The sequence below is a fragment of the Bos grunniens genome, chromosome 18 (genome assembly GCF_055505025.1).
Source record: "Bos grunniens cultivar Pamir isolate PY7600 chromosome 18, Bosgru_T2T1.0, whole genome shotgun sequence".
Classification (NCBI taxonomy): domain Eukaryota; kingdom Metazoa; phylum Chordata; class Mammalia; order Artiodactyla; family Bovidae; genus Bos; species Bos grunniens.
Window position 1 is genome coordinate 39,317,011 of NC_141182.1, and position 18,219 is coordinate 39,335,229.

Consider the following 18,219-nt stretch of genomic DNA (forward strand, 5'->3'; position numbering starts at 1 on the left):
CCTTTACTGTCAGTGGCATTTTGGAAGGGATTAGAGGGACACTGGGTATGTTCAGTTCCTCCCCATTTAACAGGAAGTCTGCCCTAATTCTCCTTCCTTTCCCCTCTCCCCCATAATTTGCCCACAAGTGTCCTATGACCATTAAGTTTTACTTCTAATCAGAATTGTTTTCCTCCCAGGCCCACACACAGTAGACCACTTCTGCTACTTGTTTCAAAATGAAACATGAAAGCTTCCCAAGAGTCTTCTTAGGGTTTTTAACTACTCAAAAACTAGGGGTAAAATAAACATGGGGAAAGTCCTGGCTTTCCCCATGAGAGCTAGCTATGTAAGGCAGGAATTCCTTTTGTTCTTAAATGTACTTCTACTACAAGAGGTGCATCTTAGTTCTAGTATTTAGGGGCTTTATGAAAAATTTATATCTATAAACATTTCATGATCTTATAAAGCTTTTTGGTCTGTCTTCATAAACATCTTGAGTATGCAGGGTATACTGTCAGTATTCATGGGATAATGTTAGTGCTTTACATATGGTAAGTGCCTAAATTTGGAAAGGTTCAAATCTTTTTCATCATACTAATTTCTGAAATGTATTTTTAAAAGCTTTAACAAAGGTACCACGCTTCCATTTAATTCCATTCACCCCACACTTTACATTGCAATCATCAATTATCTGAAACATCATTTTGCAACAGTACTGCTGGTCAGTTTGTTTCTGTAGCCATTCTGACTTGGTAAGAGTGAAACCTGTTAACAGCTGTTAAGACACTCTCCTCTATGTGGGATCAACAGTATAATCCTGACTTTCAGTGCAATCCACACATTCTTCCAGCAGCTGTGCATACATGATCCCATTTAATATTCATGACAGTTCAAGAGGAAATACTAAGTGACATGTAGAGACTCAGGAAAATTTGAAACGGATGGTCCAGGAACACTTGGGGTTATCCGAAAGAGAGTTGGAAGGGCAGAAGGCAAATTTAAAGGCTCCTAACTCCAGGTGTTCTTTCTTATTCTCAGGTGCTTTCTTCACCTCCATGAGACTGGACGTTTTAACTTCCCTTCAGATATCAAGGAACTTTGCCTGGTCTGTCACATCACAAGTCATCTACTATCTACTGGTCTGTTACTATGCCTTTGCACAGGTGAACTGAAAATATTAGATGTAAGAAATTCTGTGTTGCCAGGTATTACTTGGAGAACCACAGTGAGCTGCTTTTAGGATTATGGCCATGATTTTGGTCCTTTCCGGAAGACTGAGTTCAGTCAAACCTACTGGCTTTCCACCAAGTAGTTCAGTTTTCTAGAGTTAAAAAATTAAGTTTATAGAAAGAATTTTTTGTACAGTTATATGATCCCTATCTGGGGCTTCCCAGATGGCGCTAGTGGTAAAGAACCCACCTGCCAACACAGGAGATGTTAACAGACGCAGGTTCCATCCCTGGGTTGGGAAGACCCCCTGGAGGAGGGCATGGCAACCCACTCCAGTATTCTTGCCTAAAACTCCCATGGACAGAGGAGCCTGACAAGTTGCAGTCAGATGCGACTTAGCACACACATGACCCCTATATAAGCTAACACTCAGATGACTGCATCCAAAAGGCATTTCTTAGGCCACACGCAATATTTTGTTTTCAGGGTTTTAATTCATTGAGAAACTTTATTATTAAGTTTACACAACATGATGAATGTATACAATTACAGTTGTTTTAAGGAAGGCCAACTCTTCTCTAAGTGGCAGCTCTGAATGACTACAAGGCAGAACTGAGACCAGAACTGATTGTGTCCAAGTTAGGGATCTGAAAGGTCCCTGGCTGAGTGCTTTCCCAGAGTTCATAACACTTCATTGGGAAAAGACCTAGGTAATCTTTCAGGCAAGCAATAGTGACTGTGGTGTCTTATGTTTAGGGTCGCCAGTTGAAACAGCAGAGGTGGAGGTTCTTCATGAGGAAAAGAAACCTTCTAGATATGAGCATAATCCTCCTTAGCTTTGTCATCTTGGGACTTGACCTGACACTTATTTCTCTACATAAAAAACACATGGTACAATACCATTATGACCGGGACAGGTAAGAGGGACCCTGAGGGAGCAAAGGATATTCTCACTTGATGCTCAGAATTTACTGGCTACACAAGTATTCTTTCAAACTCCCCTCTTCCTCTCTGCCGGATCTCTATTTGTATAATATCACAGTTAAACACAGACTACTGTCCACAGTGAAGAACACAACTAACTAGAAACTGGTAACTGCTAATTACATATGAAAAGCTCTTCTGCCTTCATAGTACTTAGGTACATGTTAACCTAGGATAATAAATTTCACATAGCAAGGGCCTGGAATTGGGTCATTTTGCACCTTGGCCAAGGAATGAAGTCCTGACATGACACATGATCATTCTTTGAATAGAACCACAACACATGGAACACCTCTAAATCCAAAGAGGGCTGCCTTCTGGGAAGGGATGTTCATCCTTTAGCTCATCCTTACCAAGCAGCAGTCTGATGCCCCTTTGGGGTACCCTCTCTGGTCTTTCTCGTGGGAAAGACAAAGTATGTCATTTCCCAAAGTACTGCCACGTGGTGCTTGTCTAACCTTTCAGTGCTCAACAGCCCAGTCTGCAGATCTGTTAAGTCTGAGGCGGTGTCCCAGGAAGGCCTTATAGAGGGTTATTCGTGCAGGGACAGTGGTGTAGTGTGCAGTTTGAATGGTGTTGGCACCGAGGTCCTGCCTGCTGTGTGGCACTGCCTACATCTTATCACAATAAAAGTGCCAGTTCACTCATGTCTGTGGAGGTCTTTCCAAGTAACCTAGTTGCTGCAACGTAAAATTATCAATGCATCTCTCACATAACTACAGAAACCAACCACCCCTTACTTCTATAGTTTAATCATCTCTCTACTCAGCACTGTTAAATCTATTAGAGGATCAATTACCACTGTTAGAGAACAACACAGGATTAAAGTGTTACAGAAAACAGACTGGCATTATTATACATCTCGTTAGGTTAACACATCTCTTCTGAAAGGAGAGATCTGAAACTAGAGCAGTGGTGGAGGCTGGCCCCGATTCTTGATAACTCCAGACTCAGGATAGATAGGATGAATCAGGAGTAACCAGCTAGAGGCTGCATTCCAAGGTTTCTACAGCACTGCTCCCAGTCGAGTATGTGGCCTTGTGCCAGTGTGCTCACATCCACGGGAAGCCACACTGGAAAGAAGCGTTCTCTGCCAACAAGAATGGGACTTACAGAGCTGCTGCACTTGAGCAGGAGGAGCCCTGGAGACACTGACATCACAGGAATTGATGGCACAGACTTCATACTGAGTGTCTGCTTTCCTTGGTACAGGTTCATCAACTTCTATGAGGCAGTTAAAGTCAACTCAGCTGTCATTCACCTCATGGGTTTCCTAGTTCTTTTGGCAACAGTTCAGCTATGGAGCCTGCTGTATCAAAACCCCAGGGTGCAGGTCATTGGCAGAACACTCAGCAGAGCCTGGGATGAGGTCGTGGGCTTCTTGCTGGTCATCTTGATCCTGCTGACAGGCTACGCCATTGTGGTAAGCACCCGTCCTAGTGTGTTGTCCTGAGTGCTGTGGTCTTGGAGTACACGCTGCTTCCTTAGAAAAGGTTGCTAAATGGAAAGTCACGGTCCAAGCTGGCAGTGTTTTGGAGAAGATAGTAAAGAGCTGGTTTTAGTTGTGTTATGTCCGTATTTAACCAGCAGTATTATAAGCTCAAGACATTTCTCTCATCTTTAAAATGGGGATAACATTTTAACTCACAAGATATGAAAGTCAAGTAAATTTATATGAAAACACTAATCACAAAGGAATTCTGTATAGTTTTTAGGCACAGTAATTTGAATGGCTGCTAAGGATATTCTTTAATTTCCATTCCATTGGGTCTACATTGACCTCATCATTATAACCATCTCAGGACCCAAACTGCAGCCCCCTCTGCTGCTTGCCAACCCCACCTGACTGTTCTTTTTCAGTTTAACCTACTGTTTGGATGGAACATCTCCGACTACCGAACTTTTCTCAGTTCAGCAGTAACTGTTGTCAGTCTCCTCATGGGAATCTCTCATCACAAGGAGGTAAAAAAAAACTCTCTTCCTGGTTTCCTTGCAGAATTATGTTTGGTTTAATACATCAAACGAGAACTGCTTATAAAAGCAACCTCTGCTGTACCATTACATGCTGGAAAAGGGAGAAATTTAGAACCTTTGCCATCATTTTATGGCAGCTTTTGAGTGGCTGTTATCTCCTTTTCTAACCACATAGTCCCACATACCTCATTTCTTGTATCCTCAATCTTACTGCCAAAGACACAGGGCTCTCATACTTAAGACAAAATAACATGATTGCTGCTGCTTTCTCAATAGCCTTTTGAAGTGTACAGCTGGAAATGACCTGAAATAATTAGGGAGGTACATTTCCACAAAGAATTACAGTATTTATGTTTACAAATACTAATGTCACAGATCTTCTGAAGGAGATCAGCCCTGGGATTTCTTTGGAAGGAATGATGCTAAAGCTGAAACTCCAGTACTTTTGGCCACCTCATGCGAAGAGTTGACTCACTGGAAAAGATTCTGACGCTGGGAGGGATTGGGGGCAGGAGAAGGGGATGACAGAGGATGAGATGGCTGGATGGCATTACTGACTCGATGGACGTGAATCTGAGTGAACTCCGGGAGTTGGGGATGGACAGGGAGGCCTGGCGTGCTGCGATTCATGGGGTCGCAAAGAGCTGGACACGACTGAGAGACTGAAATGAACTGAACTGAATGTCACAGAGGGGTGTCATTTCCCCCCAGAAACTACCTACACAAATCCCTATTTGACATAAAAAATAAAGTAGGAAACCCAGATGAGGTTTTGGGTCCCCAAAACTAGCATATATAGATTTGATCAGGGAGAAAAAACTCTCTGATTCCAATTCAGATTAGTGAAACTGGCAAGATTTTGATCAAAGCTTATCATTCTGATATCCTATGTTAAGAATAGAAATTGCATGGAATAGCAGAGACCATCTCCATTATCATTTCTGGTTTCTATGTATTCTTTCAATACACTCTTGCTATTCCTCGAAGCTTCTGTATTTAGATGTATTTTCTAGATTTGCCAAAACTCACAAGGGCTTTGAGTCTATTTATTTAGCTGCACAGCTTGTGGGATCTTAGTTCCCCAACCAGGGACTGAACCTGGGCACACAGCAGTGAAAGTGCAGAAAGAAAGAAAGAAAGAAAAGTCAGTCATGGCTCTTTGCGACCCCATGGACTGTTGCCTACCAGTCTCCTCAGTCCATGGAATTTTCTAGGCAAGAGTACTGGAGTGGGTTGCCACTTCCTTCTCCAGGGGATCTTCCCAACCTGGGGTTTAAATCCAGGACTCCCGCGTTGCAGGCAGACGCTTTACCATCTGAGCCACCAGGGAAGCCCATGAAAGTGCAGAGTCATAAGCAATGCACTGCCAGGAAATTCCCATGAGTCATTACTACAACTTACCTGTTATCTTCTTGTGGAAGCCCCGAAGGCATAATTATTTATATACTCTTAGAGTCAGTCACTCTTGCTCTTCTGTCCACTCAAAAGTATTTTCCTTTTTAGTATTTTTGCTTTTCTAGTTTCCACCAGGCAGAAGTATTTTCTTATGTGAATATATCCAAAGTATTAGCACATATTTTACATTTTTAAAGCAGAAATTAAACTATCAGTGTTTAAACCCAAAGTGTTCCATTGTCTTTTCAGGTTACTGCTGTAAACCCAGTCCTGGGCTCCTTTCTTATCTTCACCTATGTTGTTTTGATGGTACTTGTGATCATTAACCTTTTCGTTTCTGCCATTTTAATGGCCTTTGGTAAAGAAAGGAAATCCCTTAAGGTAAGTAACTCAGTAACTAAGCTATAAGCTGTATCATGATTTTTTATCCCTGGAAAAGCTCAGATTTAGCTCTTCTTAAGATTATAGATTGATATAACACACGGTATCAGCATATTCCCTTTATTAGTCTCCATACTGCTGTCAACCATTTTACTAGGAAACCCAATTTACTAAAAGTACATTATTCCAGTAGTCATGTATGGATGTGAGAGTTGGACCACAAAGAAAGCCGAGCGCTGAAGAATTGATGCTTTTGAAATGTGGTGTTGGAGAAGACTCTTAACAGTCCGTTGGAGGGCAAAGAGACCAAACCAGTCAATCTTAAAGGAAATCAGTCCTGAATATTCATTGGAAGGACTGATGCTGAACCTCCAATACTTTGGCCACCTGATGCCAAGAATGGACTCACTGGAAAAGACCATGATGCTGGGCAAGATTGAAGGCAGGAGGAGAAGGGGACGACAAAGAATGAGGTGGTTGAATGGCATCACCAACTCGATGGACATGAGTTTGAACAAGCTCCGGGAGTTGGTGATGGACAGGGAAGCCTGGTGTGCTGCAGTCCAGGGGGTCACAAGAGTTGGACACGACTGAGCGACTGACATTATGTTCTATATCCAGTGTCCTAAAATATCTGGTTCTCAACTGTTAAGTAGCAGAAACACTGCTGACAAGGCCTGACAATAAACCATTAAAGGAAACTATCTTTATATCTACTTTTAAAAATTACATCTTTGATACTTTTTCCTTCCAACATTAACAACAACTTCAGTTTCCTCACTTTTTTCCTTTCGTCTTCCAGCAGACTGAGAGAGAGGCCACACTGATGGATATGCTGCTGCTGAAGCTGTCAAGTTTGTTAGGGATCCGGCAGCATCAGAGCGCATGTAAGCAAACAGCCCTAACAGCAACAGCCATGGACAAATGAAGGTTTAAAAGGTGAGTTACCTTAATCCTGTTGCCTCCTCACGTGGCTTATTACTTCTGAGTATATTAACACTGATCTTTGCATGGTGTACTTTGGGAAATGTTTATAGTATACTTTGTTAATTTTCCTAGTGAAGAATCAAAAATCCCCTTGGCACTACCAGAAAAGGGTTAACACTACAAGGGTGATGCAGGATGAACCAACTCTGCTGCCCAGCAGCAACTTAGACAGCACTTACCATTCATGTTCCAAAAATACGAGTCACAAGTAAGCTCACTCTAACTTTATAATCAAAGACACAAGCATGAGATCTGGCTCAGGGGAGCGCTGTCACAGAGAAGTAACCATGCCAACTCCCAGATTACTATCTGGGCTTACATACAGAGATCAAAACGGGCTTCTTACTCCCCAACTGTCCATCCACAATATCCAGGGAGCAAAAGTAAGGTCTGGCTTGTACCCAATATTAGTTACTTGCTTAAAATACTCTCCACTAAAAGCTGAATTTTCCCCTCATCATTTTACCCAAACAGTGGAGAAACCAGGGCACAATATTTTTAACTTTATTAGCAGCTACTGAGCCATGAGATACAAATCAACCAAAAACATTAAAGTTGCTTGAATGGAGTATGTACAGATTTACCACACAGAAGCCGAAGTCATATCTTCTGATCCCAGCGCCACCCTTGTGGGGAAAGATGGCCTTAACTAGGGGGCAAAAGGGTTAGTCTCATCCATTGAGGGAAGCAGCAAAACAATTAGAGCCACACAGGCACCAAATATTTATTTGAGATCAGTTTGTAGAGGTTTTCTTGATCATAAAGTCTTCAAATGAAAACAGGAATCCCTCTTCAATAATCTGTAGGCTTTCCAGCTCACTACTCAAGAGACTTGAATATTTCTAATTAAGGCTACTGGAAGCCCACCTTAGCCTTGACTGGTGACTTCTGCTCAGTACATAGCCAAATGCAATCCAACAGAATGCCATGGGGGAAAAACAGGAATTTACACAGTGCTGCCCTCTATTAAAAGGGAAACATAGCACTCAAAATAAAGCAAAGGCCACAGAGGGCTCCCTGAGAATCCAGTAGAACTAAGAGAGGCCTTCAGCTTTCCAAATAAACTTTGTAACTGGATCCAGATGGAACAGTGCCCTGCAGCAAGGAGTAGTGTGCATGTCAATGAGAAGACCCAGCTTCTGAGAACTATTATAATGGCTTCCTGAGCCATTTTTTTCTCTCCCCCATTCATGTTAAGAGTGTGAAAATACACACCTTGGCCTTGAATCTCACTCACCACAAATCCCTCTGTACAGAGGGTTTGTTTCTAAGTCTGGTACCTCAGCACAGAGCTGAGACGCTTCAGGAAGTCCTCTCCACCACCATCCAGCCATCTCTCCCCACAATGATTTCACGTTCTCATTGCCCTGTGGAGGGATGGTGGGACAGGAAGGAGAGAACCGGGGATCACACTGACAGGAAACGGACAAGAAAGGCTGCCAGGAGCCAGCTGCTCCAACCTCATCATCCCCAGTTGTTAGTCTCTTCGGAGCAATGGAGAACTGGAAAGCAGCAGAGTCTGGTAGAGCAGGAAGAGAGCCCAGAGGGAGAGTGTGCTCAGTGATGGTTAACAGATAAAACAATTTCATGGAGATTCTTTGTTACAAGGAAAAACTGCTCAGTCTCAACTCCCAGAACTTGGACCTTGCCTGGTTTAGGAGGCCTATGTTTTCTTTTTTAGCTCCTCAAATCTCCGGGAAAGATCATCGAAGTCAATGTCCTCTGACGCTGAGGTGCTGGCACCAGCAGATGCAGTTGGGAGTGTGTCTGGCACAGACGGCAGCTCTGGCAGTACAAAGTTGTCGTAGGTCTCTGTGAGCCTTGAAGCAGGCTTTGCAGGAGGCTCTGGCTTGGGCCCAGGACCTAATCAGAGTAAGGAACATAATGTTACACACACCAGAGAAACAGCTCAAAGCCCAGAAGGAAACACTGCTTTAAAAAAAAAAAAAAATTCTAGAAGTCAGCAAAAATTTTCAGGACAATTAACGGCTAGATTTTCTAATTATAGTTGAATATATCTGTTTTATTTTCCTACAGTGAGAAAAAGTTTAAGGGGAAGTCAAAGTGTGGTGCATAGGGCTTAGGCACACAGGATTGATTTAAATGGACTGTTCCCCTTTCACAAAGGTCTGCTCCCGTAATAAGAAAGTCCAAGGAGTGGTACTAGAATTGTACTGGGAAGAGCAAAAAAATGTATAAGGAATGTTAACATCCACACTGTTCAATGTAATGGAATGTGATCTTGTTTCTAATCTTCCATTTTATATTTAACAAGTTAAAGTCATCACCCTCTCTACCTACTGTACGTTTCCATTTCTATCGAAGTTCTAGAAAATAAGAACAGTGCTTGCCTCTGGGAAGGAACACAAGGTAACTTTCTGGGGTGATGGAAATGTTCCCTTTACTAAGGTGGTGGTTACATAATATGTGTGTAGATACACCTAAAAAATGGTAATATACATTTCTATATTTTTTTGTATGTAAATTATACCTCAATAAAACCGTCCCCAATTTTAAAAAGTGTATGTTTCTCTGGGGAGAATGGATACATGTGTATGTATGGCTGGGTCCCTTCACTGTTCACTTGAAACTGTCACAACATTGTTAATTGGCTATACCTCAATATAAAATAAAAGATTTAAAAAAAAAATTTTTTTTAAGTAACCCTCCCCCCCACCAACGAGTTTCTGGAGTGCTGGTAGTATTTTTTCAGTGAATGACTCCATGAACATGCTTGCTTTGTGAAAAATCATTAAGCCATTCACTCATGATATATGGCCTCTTTCCCCCTCTTTAATGCCCAAACTTAAAAACTTTTTTGGTATTTCCAAGCAAAGTGGCAGTTGAAGCAGCAGGAACATAAAGAACTTGAGGGTGATGGACAACCAGAAGGTGACAAAGAATAATGATAACTATTAACAGAAAAAGGTAATTTGGGAGATCCCTTGGAGCCAGGATAGACCTTTTCTTTTTCGAAGTGGGAAATCCTGAGTTCTGTTTGCACCATACTGCATGTGGGGAGACAATGGGGCATGTGGGTAGAATCCCACAAGCATAAAAACAATCTGAGGAAGGAACAGTGATGAGAAAACACAAACAACAAAGGGTTCAGTACTGAGAAAACCTTCAAAGGATTTCTAACTCACACTCACCAACAATCTGTGTAGAAGACACATTCTTATCAGCATTAATGTCATCAACCTGAAACACAAGAGATCATTACCAGAAGAGAAAGCAATGGCCTCACTGGTGAAGGTAATGGTATAGGCCCATGTGTGTGGCAAAAGCTAAGCTGCTCAGCAAAATCAACAAACCTGCTCCAAGAAACTGCCCCTCTGCCCCCCTGTACTCCTTTCCTGATCTCCTTCCCACCAGACAGATACTATGTTGAACTCTTTAACTGCCAACCAAAGGAAAAGAAAATTCTTACATCATTAACATCTCTCTTTAATCTGATACCTTCACCTTCCAGACAGTGAGAAAGCATTCTAAACCACCAAATTCACCTCCAAGAATCAAGTCCTCAAATACTAATATAGATCATCTACTTCCTTCCTAGGAACAGTTGTGGGCAAAGCTTCAATGCGTGCAAAGCCAAAACATAAAAACTCAGGCCCAAGGTAAAAACCAAAGGAAAGGACACTAAGCAAGCTCAGGAACAGGGGAATCTCCCTAGATGAGGAAAGAAGGCTGGCAGGAAAGTCATCTAATTCTGAACCAAAGCTGTGACAACCATGTACAGTTCAAGGCGTTATTAGCATATTACTAATACCAGCCAGTTTTAAGTATAAGACTAAAATTAATGCTATAGGCCAAAATTTACTAAACTTGGTACTTCTGTTTAATACAAATATCTGGCTGTTATTCCTTTATAAGGTGTTGAGAATTTATAAAACTGGTATTGTAATTATATACTACCACCAAGACTGTACCAGGTCAAAATGATTCTCAGTCTAGTTACTATTAAAAAAAAAATGATAAAGTGCCTCACTAGAACTTTCTAGGGTCTGCAGCTCCTTCCTGATTCCTGGGCTTTTAACTGCAGACAAAGCATTGCCACCAATGATGCTGCCGCCACCACCACGCCCCATTTCCAGGGTAATATTAAAGCAACACAAAAATCCAAAGCATACAGCAATGCCAGTACTAAGAGGTGATCAAAACTTTGCCTTCCCTGTGGCCATTATTTTGCTCTCTTCCTGGGATTCACTCTCCTGCTGCTTATAAAAGGCTCAGGCACTTACAGATTCATACGATGGGGGAGTTGCTGGAATCTGAGGTGGATGAATATTGGGAAAGGCCTGATAAGTTCCCACTGGCAATCCATTGAAATCCGACTGCAAGAGGAGAAAGGCAACATAAGAGACACTGCCCCATCTGCAATTTTTGAAGTATGTATATGGGAAGAGAGGAATAAATACGTGTGTATACAACTGTTTTCTCACTGTGAATATATTCATATTGAATAATATATATTTAAGATAGTTATTTTAATGTGTATTCAAGAGCCCCAAAAGAAAAAAGTGCCTAAAAGGACATGACAACATGTGATCAGGAAGACCTAGATTTTTAAAGACCTGTAGCCAAAAACTATTTATTCATCAAATTACTAATTGTTTTTATGTCCACAAACAGAGATTACTATCACTTTCTTTGGGGAGGTGGGGGGTGCCACACTACATGTGGGATCATAGTTCCCAACCAGGAATTGAACCCACGCCCCTGCAGTGGAAGCATGAGTCTTGACCACTGGACTACCAGGAAAGTCCCCAGACTTTCTTACTAGCAGTGACTTTCATCTTTGTGTTTACAACAGATGTTTTTCTACTTGGTAATAAGTGATGATTATTCAATTTTGGAAAAAGCTACTAGTATACCTACAAGTCCCAGAAAACCTACACCAAGTTTTTTCTAGCACCATCTCTCTAGATTTTCCTGCTTCATTACCTGTAGGTTAACCAAAAGACTTTCTCCAAATCCCAATGCTGTTTTTTTCCACAGTATAATCAATAAACTATACCAAATGTTACCTATAATTCCTGAGTGCGCTCACAGAACCAGCTTGTCATCTATTACATTTTCTAGAGTTTACATCCACAGTTATTTGTATGTATACTTACAGGTCCCTTTGGAAGAGGGTATGAGAAAGGAGTGTTTGGAGATGGCATAGGCATAGGCATAGGCATTGGCACTGTTCCATCAGGTCCACCAACTGGTGCTGTGAAGCCGCCTCCACCTCCTCTTCCAGGACCCCCTTTCTTCACATCATCTGTGAATCCAACATCAATAAGATCTGTCTCTACTCCAGGAGGAGCTTCTGCCTAAGAAAAAGAGAGAAACCCATATCATCAGGCCCTGTCACAGACTAGGTTCCCCAGGAAGCTCTGAGATGGAGACCAGTTTGACCGAAGTTTATTGGAGAGGTCTCTTGGGATAGAGACCTGTGGGATGAAGGAAGCAGGCCTGAGCAAAGTAAGAAGTTGGGCTGCCATGCCTTCACAACAGAGGGCTTGGCTAATTCCCTCAGAGAGTTCTGGAGCTAGGACAGGCCTACAGCACATGTTCCCAACTGGGGCAATGGGGCAGTCTTTAATCCCCTGCAATGACCAGATACAAGCTTCCCCCAGGAAAGACCCTGGGTAAGGAAGCTCTCTTCTAAGAGGGCCACCACTGGAGGGCCACTCAGCTGTGTGAGCCACCAGTTATCAAAGAGATGGGGGAATAAATGCTTCTGTCCTGAAGTGTGTCTGTAACTGGGGCGGGGAGTAGGGGGGAGGGTCATCTGAGCAGCACACCAAAACATCTACTATCCCCCATCAACCGTAACCTCTGAATTACTACTTCCATATTTGCCTTTCACTGTAAGCCTCTTAGGACAGTGGCCTTGTTTATATCTTTTCTGTATTCTCAGCTTTCTGGGGCACATGGTAGGTGCCCGAAAAATGTTTCAAGATCAATTCTGGGTCTTGGGGCTTTTCTTGCTACCCAGTTCCTTGAACTTCACTGAGAAGTAGCAATAATGCCATTTTATATTTGTATCAAAGTCTGTACCTTTTCAAAGTGCTTTTAGTCATTCATCTCTTCTGATCCTTAAACATTCTGTGAGAGAGATGCAGGCTTATTTATTGCTACCCCAAAACCACTAACTGGACAAAGGCTTCAACTCCCACACGCAAACTTGAGTGCAAAGAATATGCTTCTTTTTCAAAGACAGTGATCTAGAGAGACGCATTTTCTTTTGTATTCTAAGGACTCTTAAACTCACCATGACCACAGAGTCGGGCTCATAGGGCACATTGTAGTTCTTGGCAATTTCAATCAGGTATCTCTCCACTAGGATTTTGGGTGGGGCCTCCACACTCAGTTTGTGCATTAGCTGTAAGTGAAAGATCCAGGGTTAACATGCATCTGTATAAACCAGCCTAAGCCTATCCTGTATCACTTTAAAACTTTGTTTCTCTCATTTTACAAGTCAATGGAGAGAAAAGAAGAGTTCCAACCAGTTATTCTTTTCTTCAGTCACAAAGCACAACATGCATGTATGTCTCACACTCTGGTTACTTATGCCCAAAGACTGACACTGTGGCATTCCACGTCTGAATTCACCCATCTTTCTCCCCACCTCACTTCTACCTCCATCAAAAGTAGCACAAAGGACAGGGGACAGAATCAGGAATGACGCAGGATGACAGAGCTTCACAATCAGAGGTGTCGGGCAGGGTTAAGGAATTGACCGACTGCACTGCCAGCCAGCCATCTCTCCATGAAATGTGCAATCTTAAATGAATGCTACATTACAGTGATACCCACTAGAAACACTGCAGGCAGTAAAATAACCTGCTCCCACCCCACCCACTGGTCCATGTTTAACAAGTACATTCATTACCCTATCATTCACAGTTCCAATCTGGTTGGTCCGACATAACTTGCCATATTCCTTGCTATACTTGGCACAGAGTTGATCAGCAACCTACAGAGAAAAAGAACAGTAAATAAAAATGGAAACCACTCCTACAAGAGGCTTCAAGCTTCCTCCAATCAACGGCAAACACACTTCTACTCAGGATTTCCAAAAGACTGGACCTGCAAAGCCTTAAAAGGTACATATTAATTCATTTAGTTATTGTTTATTCATCCATCCACTGAACTGCACAGCAGAGACCAGAAATATCTACTGGAACAGGAGAATTAAATGAAAGTCTTCCCCAAGAGAATGATACCTTTGGCTTCCTTCTCGCCCATGCTCTCAAAAATGCAGCTAGCTAGCTTATACCTTCCATGTAGAAGATAGGAAAATTTCTCTCTGAGGAAAATAACCAACCCACGGAAAGGAAACTAGTTCCTGACAGTCTCGAGGCCCTTGAGAAATGGCTTAAATTATCTAACAATGAATTGGTGCCGGAAGTATCATGCTCCCTGATTTCAAGCTATGCTAAAAAAGCACAGTCATCAAAACACTATGTACTGGCACATGCGCGTGCGCACACACACAAAGAAAACAAAGAGATCAATGGAACAGAATGGAGAGTTCAAGAATGAACCCATAGTTACATGGGCAATTCATTTACAACAAAGGAGGCAAGAACATGAAAAAGATAGCATTTTCAATAAACGATACTGGGAAAACTGGACTACTCTCTCAACCCATACACAAATGAATTCAAGATGGATTAAAGACTTAAACATAAGATGTGAAACCATAAAACTTCTAGGAAAAAATATGGCAGTATTTTTTCTGACACTGGTCTTAGTAATATTCTTTTGGGTTATGTCTCAGGCACAAGAAACAAAAGCAACAATATACAAATGATACTATATCCTACTAAAAAGCTTTTGTACAGTGAAAGTAACTATCAACAAAATAAAAAGGCTACATCTACTGGTGGGAGAAGGTATTCACAAACAATGTATCTGATAAGGGGTCATTATCCAAAATACACAAAGAACTCATACAACTCAACACCAAAAAACAATCCAATTAGAAAAGTGGCAGATAGACATTTTTCCAAAAACACCTACAGATGGCCAACAGGCACATGAAAAGATGCTCAAAATCACTAATCAAGGAAATGCAAATCAAAACCACAATGAGATATCCCCTTACACCTGTCAGAAGGGCTATCAAAAAAAAACAACAATTAAGTGTTGGTGGTGATGTGGAGAAAAAGGAACACTCATACACTGTTGGTGGGAATGTAAATTGGTGTGGCCACTATGGAGATCAGTATGGAGATTCCTCAAAAGATTAAAAATAGAACTAATATCTGATCCAATAATTCCAATCCTGGGTACTTATCCAAAGTAAATGAAAACACTAATTAGAAAAGACATATCCACACCTATTCTCAATGCAGAATTATTTACAACAGCCAAGATATGGAATCAAACCAAGTGACCATAAATAGATGAATAAAGATGTGGTATATATATGCAATGGAATATTACTCACCCACTTAAAAAAAAAATGAAATCTTGCAATTTGCAACAACATGGATGGACCTGTAGGGTATTATGCTAAGTGAAATAAGTCAGAGAAATACAATATCATATGATCTTCCTTATATGTGAAATTCTAAAAAACAAATGAACAAACAAAACAGAAACAGTTATAGATAAAGTGGTTACAAGAGGGGAGCAGGAAGAGGAAATAGAGGGATTAAGAGATACAAAGTTCCATTTGCAAAACAAATGAGTCATGAGCAGGAAATGTAGTTTTGAGAATATCAGATCAGATCAGATCAGTCCAGTCGCTCAGTCGTGTCCGACTCTTTGCGACCCCATGAATCACAGCACACCAGGCCTCCCTGTCCATCACCAACTCCCAGAATTCACTGAGACTCATGTCCATCAAGTCAGTGATGCCATCCAGCCATCTCATCCTCTGTTGTTCCCTCTTCCTCCTGCCCCCAATCCCTCCCAGCATCAGAGTCTTTTCCAATGAGTCAACTCTTCGCATGAGGTGGCCAAAGTACTGGAGTTTCAGCTTTAGCATCATTCCTTCCAAAGAAATCCCAGGGCTGATCTCCTTCAGAATGGACTGGTTGGATCTCCTTGCAGTCCAAGGGACTCTCAAGAGTCTTCTCCAACACCACAGTTCAAAAGCATCAATTCTTTGGCGCTTAGCCTTCTTCACAGTCCAACTCTCACATCCATACATGACCACAGGAAAAACCATAGCCTTGACTAGATGAACCTTTGTTGGCAAAGTAATGTCTCTGCTTTTGAATATGCTATCTAGGTTGGTCATAACTTTCCTTCCAAGGAGTAAGCGTCTTTTAATTTCATGGCTGCAGTCACCATCTGTAGTGATTTTGGAGCCCAGAAAAATAAAGTCTGACACTGTTTCCACATCTATTTCCCATGAAGTGGTGGGACCGGATGCCATGATCTTCGTTTTCTGAATGTTGAGCTTTAAGCCAACTTTTTCGCTCTCCAATTTCACTTTCATCAAGAGGCTTTTCAGTTCCTCTTCACTTTCTGCCATAAGGGTGGTGTCATCTGCATATCTGAGGTTATTGATATTTCTCCCGGCAATCTTGATTCCAGCTTGTGTTTCTTCCAGTCCAGCGTTTCTCATGATGTACTCTGCATATAAGTTAAATAAACAGGGTGACAATATACAGCCTTGACGAACTCCTTTTCCTATTTGGAACTAGTCTGTTGTTCCATGTCCAGTTCTAACTGTTGCTTCCTGACCTGCATACAAATTTCTCAAGAGGCAGATCAGGTGGTCTGGTATTCCCATCTCTTTCAGAATTTTCCACAGTTTATTGTGATCCACACAGTCAAAGGCTTTGCATAGTCAATAAAGCAGAAATAGATGTTTTTCTGGAACTCTCTTGCTTTTTCCATGATCCAGAGGATGTTGGCAATTTGATCTCTGGTTCCTCTGCCTTTTCTAAAACCAGCTTGAACATCAGGAAGTTCACGGTTCACATATTGCTGAAGCCTGGCTTGGAGAATGTTGAGCATTACTTTACTAGCGTGTGAGATGAGTGTAATTGTGCAGTAGTTTGAGTATTCTTTGGCATTGCCTTTCTTTGGGATTGGAATGAAAATTGACCTTTTCCAGTCCTGTGGCCACTGCTGAGTTTTCCAAATTTGCTGGCATATTGAGTGCAACACTTTCACAGCATCATCTTTCAGGATTTGGAATAGCTCAACTGGAATTCCATCACCTCCACTAGCTTTGTTCGTAGTGATGCTTTCTAAGGCCCACTTGACTTCACATTTCAGGATGTCTGGCTCTAGGTCAGTGATCACACCATTATGATTATCTGAGTTGTGAAGATCTTTTTTGTACAGTTCTTCTGTGTATTCTTGCCATCTCTTCTTAATATCTTCAATAACTAATCTGTTTGTATGGTGACATATCATAACTGAATTATCATGATCGTTCTGAAATGTATAGAAAAATCACTAAATTGTCTAACAGGAACAACACAGTGCTGTAGGTCAATTACACTTAAAAAAGAAACACACAAACATGCAACAAACTCATAAAAAAAGAGATCAGATTTGTGATTACAGATGAGAAGGGGAAATTGATGAAGGCAGTCAAAAGGTACTACAAACTTTCAGTTGTAAGAAGGCCAACAAATACATGAAAAGATGCTCAACATCACTAATTATTAGAGAAATGCAAATGAAAACTACAGTAAGGTATCACCTTACCATGGTCAGAATAGCCATCATGAAAAAAAAAAAATCCACCAACAATAAATGTTGGAGAGGGTGTGGAGAAAAGGGAACCCTCTTACACTGCTGGTGGCAGCGTAAATTAATACAACTACTTATGGAAAACAATATGGAGGGTCCTTAAAGAACTAAAACAGAATTACCCTTTGACCCAGCAATCCCATTACTGAGCATAAACCCAGAGGAAACCATAATTCAAACAGATACATGTACCCAATGTTCACAGCAGTATATTTACAATAGCCAGGACATGGAAGCAACCTAATTGTCCATGAATTTTGGAATGGATAAAGAAGATGTGGTATACAGATAAAATGGAATACCACTCAGCCATAAAAGGAATGAAGTTGAGTCATTTGCAGAGATATGGATGGACTTAGAGTGTCATACAGATGAAGTCAGTCAGAAAGAGAAAAACAAATATCATATATTAAGCACATATGTAGAATCTAGAAAAATGGTATTGATGATCTTATTTGCAAAGAAGAACAGACACAGAGGTAGAGAACAAATATATGGCCACCAAGGAGGAAAGGGCAGGGGACGGGAGGAACTGAGACACTGGGATTGATACTCTATACGGAACAGATAACTACTGAGAACATACTGTGCAGCACAGGGAGCTCTACTTAATGCACTGTGGTGACC

General features: G+C 41.4%; 2 protein-coding genes across 13 annotated transcripts in view; one reads left to right on the forward strand and one right to left on the reverse strand.

The window, feature by feature from the left end:
* Positions 1-6,849, forward strand: part of PKD1L3 (polycystin 1 like 3, transient receptor potential channel interacting) — an 80,180-nt gene extending 73,331 nt beyond the window's left edge. For 3 of the 6 annotated variants that reach the window (XR_015145702.1, XR_015145704.1, XR_015145705.1), the window contains 5 exons: positions 1,021-1,145; positions 3,349-3,559; positions 3,997-4,098; positions 5,755-5,886; positions 6,689-6,849. Coding sequence is in view for 1 of the 6 variants with exons in the window: in XM_086351564.1 (XP_086207690.1) it covers positions 1,021-1,145; positions 1,909-2,069; positions 3,349-3,559; positions 3,997-4,098; positions 5,755-5,886; positions 6,689-6,814 (857 nt within the window). In the remaining 5 variants the exon portion in view is untranslated. Of the gene's footprint in view, positions 1-1,020; positions 1,146-1,908; positions 2,070-3,348; positions 3,560-3,996; positions 4,099-5,754; positions 5,887-6,688 lie in introns of those variants that run through there. The other 3 variants (XM_086351564.1, XR_015145703.1, XR_015145706.1) reach the window with 3 other exon arrangements.
* Positions 6,850-7,361: 512 nt separating this feature from the next.
* The window catches only part of IST1 (IST1 factor associated with ESCRT-III), a 39,630-nt gene continuing 28,772 nt past the window's right edge, over positions 7,362-18,219 (reverse strand). For 6 of the 7 annotated variants that reach the window (XM_086351573.1, XM_086351576.1, XM_086351574.1 and 3 more), the window contains 6 exons: positions 13,760-13,843; positions 13,139-13,249; positions 11,994-12,194; positions 11,118-11,210; positions 10,026-10,074; positions 7,362-8,736 (listed from right to left, as the gene is read on the reverse strand). In XM_086351573.1, the coding sequence (XP_086207699.1) occupies positions 8,537-8,736; positions 10,026-10,074; positions 11,118-11,210; positions 11,994-12,194; positions 13,139-13,249; positions 13,760-13,843 (738 nt within the window). In that variant the 3' untranslated portion in view covers positions 7,362-8,536. Of the gene's footprint in view, positions 8,737-10,025; positions 10,075-11,117; positions 11,211-11,993; positions 12,195-13,138; positions 13,250-13,759; positions 13,844-14,093; positions 14,221-18,219 lie in introns of those variants that run through there. The other variant, XM_086351579.1, reaches the window with a different exon arrangement.